Raw genomic sequence first — 10306 nt, forward strand, 5'->3', positions numbered from 1 at the left:
TATATATATATTTTTTTTTTTTTTACTTCAATATTTATGTCATATGTTGTTGTCGGCATACTTTCAACAGCCACTAAAAATACTTCTTTTGTAAGTCAGCAAATGATTTTCACATAAGGTAATTTAGTTTCATGAGATTATGATTTCTATTTTGATAACTGAAATTCTTTCATGGGTGAGAGTTACATTATTCAAATTTTGCATGCAAGTTACAAATAGTATGGTTTTTAAAATGGTTTATCAAATTTGTTTGGTCATAGAAATGATATTAAATTTTATTAATTAATATTGTGTGCACCACCTGATATTAAATCCCCTTTCTTTAATTTATCAAAAATTCTCATTTTATAAATTGTTTGAAATGATTTTTAATTTCGAGTTTTGTATATTTATTTCTTTATTATTATTTTTTTAGTTAGTCTTTTAAAGCTTGTAAGTTGTTTGAGAATCCTATTTGCACAATTCAATTTTACAGAAGCAACACAATTAAAGTAAAACCTTTTAAAAATTGAAAAAAGTCAAGTATTAAAAACATAGACATTACCAAAAAGAACACATATAAGTTTCACAATCTACATAATTGTCACAAAACGAATAATCCAATGCATACAAGTATAGTTTGCTTGTTTCTTGTTTTTTGTTTTTTTTTTTTTTTTCTTTTTTTCAATTTCGTTTTATTATTATTATTATTATTTATTAGTTTGCTGGATTACCTCTTTTGTTATGGTTGCTTAATTTGTGTGAGTTGGAACTCACGTATACAGAAATCTCATTGTAAAAAAATGGTGCGAGCTACGGGCTTGGGCCTTTTTTAGAATACCAAAAAGAATTGGGCCCTTTTTTTTTTCAATAAAAAAAAACATATAGTCGGATAATGGACAGCCAGGATTTTTCTTAATGACAAAAAGGAATCTGGACCGCTAAATAAACCAATGAACACTCACAAACCCTACAAAACCCTTTCTTTTTCACGCTTTTCATCCTTCCTCTAGGAGCCCGCCGAGAAACCCTAACCCTAGCATTTCTGGTCGTTCAGATCTCTGATCTTGCAGAAGGTAATATTTGTTTTCAGTTCCCGTCTCCTTTCTATTTTAGCTAATTGGATCAGCAATTTGTGTATGTATGGGATTGTTTAATTGTTGGTTTGTTATCTGCGTTTGGTTATGAGAAGAAATCGGCTCAACTAAGAAACTTGAAATTTTGAGTCTTGTATTTGGACTGTTAGTTTGCTAGGAAAATGAGTTGGGTTAGAAGAAGCAAATTGGGTAGTAGTGGAAAAGTAGTAAAAACTTATTATGACTTGAAGCCTGTATGTTTTCTGCTGCTTATAGCACTTTCTGTTGGTGACTTTGGAAATTGTTCTCAAGCTATTCTGTTTAATAACCTTTTAGATTTTAATGGTATATAATGGGAAGGAGAATATATATATATATATATATATACATACATTTTTCATAAATTTATATCATTTTTTTTTTTTTTGCTTGCCCCATTTCTTAGCATGAGATAGAATTCTATATTCAGCAAAATGGCATGCTTTTTAATCTAATCTGTGGTATACTTAAGTACTTTTTGGGTAGTTTATTACTTGGATATCTTTATGAATCTGTGTGATTATGATTATTCAGATGGGTGAAGTCAAGGCAGTGATTCCAGAGTCAGTATTGAAGAAGAGGAAGAGGGAAGAGGAATGGGCTTTGGCAAAAAAGCAAGAACTTGAAGCTGCAAAGAAGAAGAACACCGAGAATCGTAAGTTGATTTATAACAGAGCAAAGCAGTATGCCAAGGAGTACGAGCAACAGGTAAATAGTGCACCTTTCCTATATTGATTAATGGTTGATTAGTTTTCTTACTACTAAGGTTGTATTCTTATTTTTCTTAATAACTATTTAGGAAAAGGAGCTCATTCAATTAAAGCGTGAGGCAAAGTTGAAAGGGGGATTTTATGTCGACCCACAGGCCAAGCTTTTGTTTATTATTCGTATTCGGGGGTATGGCCCTGTGTTAGATTGAATTCGTATTATGTATTTTTTATATGCATGCACTCATACATTTTTCTTTTGTGCGAATCTCAGTATCAATGCAATTGACCCAAAAACAAGGAAGATTTTGCAGCTTCTCCGGTTGAGACAGGTGTGGGGTCTGATATTTCGAGTCTAGGATTCTTGAGTAATGAAATTTAGTTTTTTTTTTTTAATATATTTTGGTATGGTTATCCTTATTGTGTCAAAAGTTGGGTCTTTCATTATGATGATTTCTTGGCTTTTATGTTTATCCCTTTATGATTAGGCTATGAGGTATTGATACCTTACTTTTTTATGTTTAAGTATGATTTATTTTCTGCCTGAAGTGATTTATGTTCTGCCTGAAGTGTTATATGAGTATCAATTAGCAAAACAAGGATTTGTGTCTTTTAGTCTTAAACCATGCTTGTCAATTTCGATCTTTGTCCACTCTAATAATGTTTTTCTTTTTTAATTTCTTATTCCTAAACAGATCTTCAACGGTGTGTTTCTCAAAGTAAACAAAGCCACCGTGAATATGCTTCACAGGGTCGAACCATATGTGACATATGGGTATGTATGTTTTGTTTTCTGATTTACATAGGGGTGCATATTTAATTTATACCTACTCTGATTATCTTATTTTGCATGATTTTAGATATCCCAATTTGAAGAGTGTAAGGGAATTGATATACAAGAGAGGTTATGGAAAGCTGAACAAGCACAGAATTGCTTTGACTGACAACTCTGTCATCGAACAGGTTTATGGCTCTTTCTGATGCTGTTTCTTTGTGGGATTTGTTGTTAAAAGTTTCTGCTAACATGCTAGTTTTGTACAGGCTCTTGGCAAGTATGGCATTATCTGCACCGAAGATCTTATCCATGAGATCTTGACTGTAGGACCTCATTTCAAGGAGGCAAATAATTTCCTATGGCCATTTAAGCTCAAGGCACCATTAGGTGGTCTGAAGAAGAAGAGGAATCACTATGTGGAGGGAGGAGATGCTGGAAACCGTGAAAACTTTATCAATGAGCTCATTAGGAGAATGAATTAGGCGTTGGCAGTTTTTAAACTTTTCCAGAGGTTGAGCTTCTCGTTTGTCATTAGAGATTTAAAAAAAAAAAAAAGAACTTGATTTTTCTGACCTGAAGTTGGACACAGTTTCATCCTTGTGTTGTGCTCTTAAATTTTCAAAGACTTTTTATGTTAAAAAATTTTGTTGCCTTTCAGATATGTATTGGGTTTTCTTGCGTTCTCTCACATATCCATTTGGGTGTTTTTTGTTTTTGTGGGTTATTTATATATTTTTATTTTTTCGTCAATTATCTTTTTAATAATCTTTTGGTTTCCAGAATTTTTGTCTCGATCGGTCATTTATATTTGCATCTTCTGTGGTTCTGGTTCATATGTGGGGCGTATAGATCTCTCTTGCCATTTCATCATGTACTTAAAAACGAAAAAAAAAAAAAAATTCCCATTTGAATGTTTAAAATATTTTATAATCTAAAAGATTTATTTTTAATTTGAATTTGGAAAGAGGAATTCAAGCAAATTAAAATGAGTATCACTGTATGTCAGTGGTGACCGTTACTAGTGTATACGTCAGTGGATTTAATGTTTATGAGATTCACAGTGGATTTAATGTTTATGGATTCAATATCATGTAGAATGTTTTTATTATTGATGATAAATATATATATATATATATATATTTTTTTTTAAATTGTATGATCTGGTAAAATTTAAAACTTATGAAATAAAGGGAAGAATATCTATCAAATATTCAATTTTATAAATTTATATATCTGAATATAATTCTTACATATTTTTACCAAAAAGAATATAATTTTATATATTCAGTAAAATAAAAATAAAAAAAAGAAAGGCATGTCATTGTGTACTAGAAGCCTCTAAAGCGGCTTTAGCTTTAAATCTCATATGCTATTATATCAAAGCAGCAGCTGGGACATTGCAGACCTCAAACTATTGACAGTATATTACCACAACTAATGCAGTGTTGGTTTTCAGTAGTTCCTTCCTCAAAGTGCATTTGAATTTTCCCACCCTCTGGACCAGCTTCCAGAAATTCATATTACTAGAGGTGAGATAGAAGAGGCTGGAGGATAAATATATTCGGAAAGTTACTGTGAAACCGATCATACTAACCATCATAAAGGCCTTACAACCTGAAAGAATCTTGCCCCCACTTTTTTGCTTTTCAGTAAAACATTTAAATTCCAGTTTAATGATAACAAACATTCTTAATCCAAAGAATAAATTGGGTTGTAAATGTTACCTTCGGCACTGCAATTTTCATATCATAGTTGTTTTCAAAAATGCGGTTTGAATTTTGGTTTTGGGAATGTTTTGGAAAGCTTGATAAGCAAATCATCAGTAGCCATTCTCAGACGTTCCAAATTTAGTTCAAGCTGCAAATATAGATATGATACTTCAATTAATTGAATTGAGAACTTTAATCAGTCAATATTTAATGACTTCATTCTCCAAATCCAACCTGTCCATCTCCATATTCACCATTAATGTGGAAGCTGTGAGTTCAGCATAACGCCTCATGACGTAAACATCCTCTTCCCACATCGCCTGCACATTAGCATTGCATAGGCTATTCAGATGCATGTCAAACACGATCTTAAAATGAGGTATAGGACAACGTTGACCTGCCAAATAAGTAAAGAATTAGTCATGGTAGCAAAAGGTGTTAAGATATGAAAGATCGACAATACCGGTGCAGAAAGCTTTCAGATTTATTTACTAACCAAAAGGAGGAAAAAAAGAGAGAGAGAGAGAGAGAAGTCAATTTGGCTACAATTACTCTCATCAAGTCTCATTCCCTTTACAATTATTACTTTCTTATGAAGATAGCACCCCCCTCCCCCCTCTTAAAAGGAAGAATAAACAAGGAAAATAAATATTAGCCAACCACTGACTTGAGAATATCTACAAAAATTCGATGTGTATATTACATTCCCATCAAATCCTCCCATGCTATCACAATGACAATGTTACTCGCAGTTAATCAGTGTAACATATTGATGTTCCTTTAAAGTGTTTTCCTTCACAGATAATATGCTAGTAGAACAGAAGATTTTATAAAGGCTAAGATGTATCTTCATTTACTGAACAAACCAAATTGATGGAAACCAGGATATAAAGAAACTACAGATTCATGCCATGAGTGCCATTCAAACATAATTCCATGGTTGCAGTGCAATATTAAATGTAATTTTTACATGAATTAACTAAGAGAAGACATATATCCGAGCAACCGAGTTAAGGGTGAGGAGGAAGAGAGAGTAGGATCATTTCAAAAGGACCTTTTAAGATTTTTATCCTATCCCCAAGTACATAAACAGATGAGCGATTCTTCAATGGTTCTCTTCAACTTGAAAAAGACTAGTATTTCTTGCCTCTACATCAATCAAATCACTGGATGTTCCAATATCCAACTGTAGTTTCTCCAATGCCTGAATATATGCCTGGAAATGAGCGCTAGGACCAGCAAAACATGATGCACTTCAACACGCAATGTTCCAAAAAACAAACAAGCTTCTAAGTATTGGGGACTAGCTATTTGCAAGCAGCATGTTTCTATTTAAAATGATAGGCCTTGTTGGTACAGGACGGCCCTTTTAGTGGGAAGCAGTGAGCTTTCAATGAAGGCTTATCAGACCTCCTTTTTAAAAGAATCCCGTTAGACAGAGCTTCTTAAGTTTTATGTAAAAACAGTTAATAGTATAAAGCAAGTGACCACTGCAACTCATCATTTCAACATAAATAACAGAATACAGTACTGACCTCGTTCATTGTGTCAGTGTATGCTCCACGGTCCTCAATATTTATACCTCCTTTCCATGTTCCTTGAGGAAGGTAACAATGTAACGCACACAAAAATTATGTAATTGACTTTTTACTTAGAAGTGGAGCATTGGTCAAATTGTATTTCTGGTCTAATAGCACATAAAAATTAATATACAGAAACAACTGGCAACAAGTACCAGCAAGAAGAAAAACGTTAATCACCACCCTAAGTTAATAAACATGGTAGACAAAAAACATCATCATCAAGCAACACTCTGTGAAAATTAAAGGTAATCAAGAGATAAGAAATTACAACATTAAACTACAAATTGATACGCTCTATCAACAAAATTATCCAAAAACCATTCGCTCATACTTCAAAAGAACACTTTGTTGCAGGATCTATTTGTCCTTGGCTTTCTGAGTGAGGAAAGCTTCTGAAAAATGAACTCATACACCTGCAGGAAATATATATGGTTGGAAAGAATCTCTCATTAATTAACAGATCATCAATAAAGTCATGAGGATTTATATTTACATTACATGAAAAATGACCTCAGAACCCTATCCAAAGCTGATAAATAAATTGCCATCACCAAAAAAAAAAAAAATATATATATATATATATATACTTCAAAAGCTCGACAAAGAAAGGTAAGTCTGATACCATGAACCTTATAACTTCATTCATGTTAGCTTATCATCAAAATAGGAAGCAACAAAACCTGTGGGGTTGAGTAGGGACTCTATCTTCAAAACTTTGTTACTAAGGGTGGATATATCTGATATATGACAACTAAGTATCATCAAAATAGGAAGCAACAAAACCTATGGGGTTGAGGAGGGATTCTATCCTCATAACTTTGTTACTAAGGGTGGATATAGCTGATATATGACAACTAAGTCTAATCATGAAAATTGGTATCTGTAGAAAAAATTTCCTAGTGCATCCACAAAGCTGTCATGGATTATATATACACATGCAAGATAATCCAGAGGCAATGTGCGAAACATACAACCACACCATCAATTAACTAATCAAAACCGGCCATTGTCCAACTTCAGTGAACAACCTTTGAAACTGCCTTTTGCAGAAGTTTTTCCAACTCAGGTTGAACATTTTTGAGACCTTTTGAAATTTTAACCATGGGATCCGCATCTACAAACTTCAACTTTTTACTAAGAGTCTCCAGAGTTCTTATATATTCATCATTGACCTGGATAACCATTACATAAAAGCATGTCAGCAGCTACAAAAAAGGAAGCGTGTATTCCACATTCAACAAGCAACCACAAATGGTGTGTAAGGTCCATTAAGTTTGTTTAAAGCACCTGCAAAACATAAACCTCAAAATAGTAATATTGTCAGCTATAAGGATAATGACAATGGTAAGTGATCATGATGATGATAAGGAGGACAACAAAATAAGGATTACAAGGACAAAGTATAGTTAAAATAAAAATATTGTACCTCTCCATTGATAATAATGTCTACCATCCATGGCGGGACTGTAATGTCCCCGACAAAATTTGTCAATTTTGACTCAGCCACCTGTCGAGAGAAGGTAGACCATTCACCCAGTTAAATGTAAACCTATTGATAAATAAGACTGAACTAAAAGATTCAATTACTCTTTTCTTTGCCATGCTAAGACACATGCACACAGCACAGGCATGTACACTTATAAAATATAAATCTAAGGGACAAATGAGAAGATAAGTAAATCATATCATCTTTCACACAGTCAATTCCGTGCCAACATTAATATATAACAGAGCTTTTCATTCAATGCTGTACCTTGTGATTCTTCAGTTTTAGAGCCATATCCATTGATTTCTCCTAAAGAATTTTTATGTCTGAACTTATAGGACCAATTGCAGCCTGGAAGAATTTCTAAAACTATAAGTAGTCTTAATAATAGAGGAACAATTACAGCAGAAAACAATATTTTTAAAAGGGGAAAATTCAACAAGGATATAAAAATTTCAACAAAAGAATATGAAAACATTAAGCAACAAAACATAAAAACAAGAAATCCTGATACTACATGAATTAATCTAATTTAGTCCAACAAGCATATAATAAGAAATCACATTATTTAAAATGCCTCCAGTGTTTGGGTTTCATATACTTCTTACTTATGTAGTACATGAATGAAGGCGGTATCAACTTATGCAGTACATGAATGAAAGCGGTATCAGTGTTCATACATGAATATAGGACAAAAGAGTCTAACTCTGGGTGTGAGTATAAAGTTTGTTGACAAACTGCCAATCAAGAACCAGAATTCCTGAAGACCCCTGAGAAAGGTTTCCACCTGTGACAAGATGCTTTCACAATCACGAATCTGATCATGGAGAGATACCAAATTATCACTTTCTTTTACGTAGTCCTGCATTATTGAAATGGTTAAAACTTAAAATATAAACTAATCATAGAACTATTGGTTGCAAAGAAAAGATTCTAAAGAATAACTACAAACCTGAATTAAGTCCTGTCCAACTTGCCATATGTTGTTCTCAACCCCCTTAGTATACTCTCGTAGTTTAGTACCTTTGGACAGAATATTTGCAACTACCTATATGAAACCATCACAAGGAACATGCAAAGAAAAGAATCAATCGGTATTTAAAAGATGAAACGGGTAAAAAATAAAAAAGTAACAAAAAAGGAAACAGTAAAATTATACAATAAACCAAGTATTGTATCCTCAAGGAGCATCAATAACTAGAATAATGCTACTGACATCATCATTTTTGAATTCTTCCAGCTCTTGCCGTAGTCCTTCCAATGATATATCACTGAAAAAAGGGGAAAAATGAAAAATGAATTATCTTCCATATATGACACATTCAGAAAAGCAAAAAATATTAATGGGAATTTATTCCATCTGTTTAGGAAATAATATTTCAAGCATCCTATGTAATCACGAATTCTGAGCTATGTACTAGAAAAGTAGCTTTCCTTGAACCTTACATCTAACACAGCCCCAAGTCTCATCGATATGGCACATGAAGTGCACAACCACATCATTTAGTTTGCATTTATATGTATATGAGTATTGTTTATTTGTATTTGCAGTATGAGAAATAGTACATCAGCAAACCATAAGGTCTTCTATCGTCGGAAGGTACAAACTAATGAAGGGATGAAAAATCGCAAGAAAAGGCATGAATGATTCCTCGAGTGAGGAAGCACATAAATATACCTGCTTGCATCTTCTTCAAGTCCCGAACAAATGTACCAAATCAAAAACATTTTTCTGGGAGTAAGCACTGTCCTAATAATGGTGACCGTGCACTCAAAAGTACAAAATCCAACAAAATACAAACTGGGTTAGGCTTAACACAAATGAACATTATGCAGGAATTTCAACTCTATGTTGCACATATATACAAATATTTCTTTATGCATGCATGCGCGAGTGTACATAAAACCACAAAAATAGACAGATTCTTTCACAAAGCCATAAACATTGAAATATGCATTAAGGAAATTGACTCTACCGGTTTTTCAGTTAAAAACCAACTTCAGCCATCTTGTTCAAACAAAACGAGCCCCACACATATCATTCAAACCTACATTTGAAATCAAAAACCAACCTTTTTATAAATAATGTAAGACTTTTTAAGTAGCAAGTTTTTGATGCTCTAATTTTCACATTAAATTCCAATTTATTCCTTGGAAATTTTTGTATTAGGCAATTCTATACACTTCAATTTGACTTATAATTTCAACCTCATCCAATACCTTGGTGCCAGACCCCACTCGCCTAGATGCATGATAAACCGCATTCATTCCAGAATTAAAGTTTAATGAGTCGGGGGTTTCAGAACATCTTCTTGTGTGGGTTTCATATAAAATAAACCTTGAAAATCAGACAGAGCCTAGTATTTCTTGCCTTGTAGAGCACGTTTCCGTGTTTTTTTTATTCTTTTTATATTCTTTGGTTTGAAAATGGAGAAGGAAAAAAGTACTATGGCTCGGATCCGTTTGGAATTTGGATAGACCTTGACATCGGGTCCACACGGGCATTCTTCGAATATGTGGCCCATTTGAGTTTTCGGGGTTAGGCCCAAGCTTCTTGTTTGTCATGTAATAAAAGGGCCCAAAAAAAAAAAAATTTTTTCGAAAAATAGCCATTTTACAACTTCATTTTAGAAAAATAGCAAAAAAAATTTTTTTTTTTAAAAAATAACCACCTTTTAGTACATCAGGACCAAAATACCCTTTTGTACTCTTTTTTTGGGTCTATTTTTTCTACCAAAATGCAACTTTGTTTTAGTTTGTTGTTTTTGGTTTTTTTTTTTTTTTCCTCAATTCCCTTTTCCTTTCGAAACAGAACTAGAGCATAAAAACAAAGCTTTCCCTTTCCCTTTAGAAACACACTAGCAGTGCCATTTTCACTTCAAGCAAAAAACACACCAGCAGCGCCATTTTCCCTTTCCCTTTCCCTTTAGAAGCACACCAGCAGCGCCATTT

The 10306-nt window shown here is 33.1% G+C and overlaps 1 protein-coding gene, 1 long non-coding RNA gene and 1 pseudogene across 2 annotated transcripts; 1 reads left to right on the plus strand and 2 right to left on the minus strand.

Annotated features, from left to right (window-relative positions):
• Positions 1–895: 895 nt before the first annotated feature.
• Positions 896–3259, plus strand: LOC107428176 (large ribosomal subunit protein uL30y). Its single transcript, XM_016038649.4, has 7 exons — positions 896–1055; positions 1629–1802; positions 1894–1991; positions 2076–2133; positions 2497–2576; positions 2662–2764; positions 2843–3259. Exons 2-7 carry the CDS (start codon positions 1629–1631, stop codon positions 3056–3058), a joined length of 729 nt encoding a protein of 242 aa, XP_015894135.2. The 5' UTR covers positions 896–1055; the 3' UTR covers positions 3059–3259.
• Positions 3260–3879: 620 nt separating this feature from the next.
• Positions 3880–4589, minus strand: LOC132800278 (uncharacterized). The gene is made up of 3 exons (XR_009635259.1): positions 4520–4589; positions 4301–4433; positions 3880–4190 (listed from the first exon to the last, which is right to left on the minus strand). It is a non-coding gene; the product is annotated as an uncharacterized LOC132800278 (long non-coding RNA).
• A 214-nt stretch (positions 4590–4803) lies between these two features.
• LOC107428171 (vacuolar protein sorting-associated protein 52 A-like) lies at positions 4804–9388 on the minus strand (annotated as a pseudogene).
• Positions 9389–10306: the final 918 nt, after the last annotated feature.

The sequence above is a fragment of the Ziziphus jujuba genome, chromosome 12 (genome assembly GCF_031755915.1).
Source record: "Ziziphus jujuba cultivar Dongzao chromosome 12, ASM3175591v1".
NCBI classification, from domain to species: Eukaryota; Viridiplantae; Streptophyta; class Magnoliopsida; order Rosales; family Rhamnaceae; genus Ziziphus; species Ziziphus jujuba.

Coding starts and splice junctions, on each gene's coding strand:
- LOC107428176 (XM_016038649.4), top strand. CDS start 1,629: ATGGGTGAAGTCAAGGCAGTGATTCCAGAGTCAGTATTGAAGAAGAGG. Junction 1,992..2,075: donor TTTATTATTCGTATTCGGGG/GTATGGCCCTGT, acceptor TGCGAATCTCAG/TATCAATGCAATTGACCCAA. Junction 2,134..2,496: donor AGCTTCTCCGGTTGAGACAG/GTGTGGGGTCTG, acceptor ATTCCTAAACAG/ATCTTCAACGGTGTGTTTCT.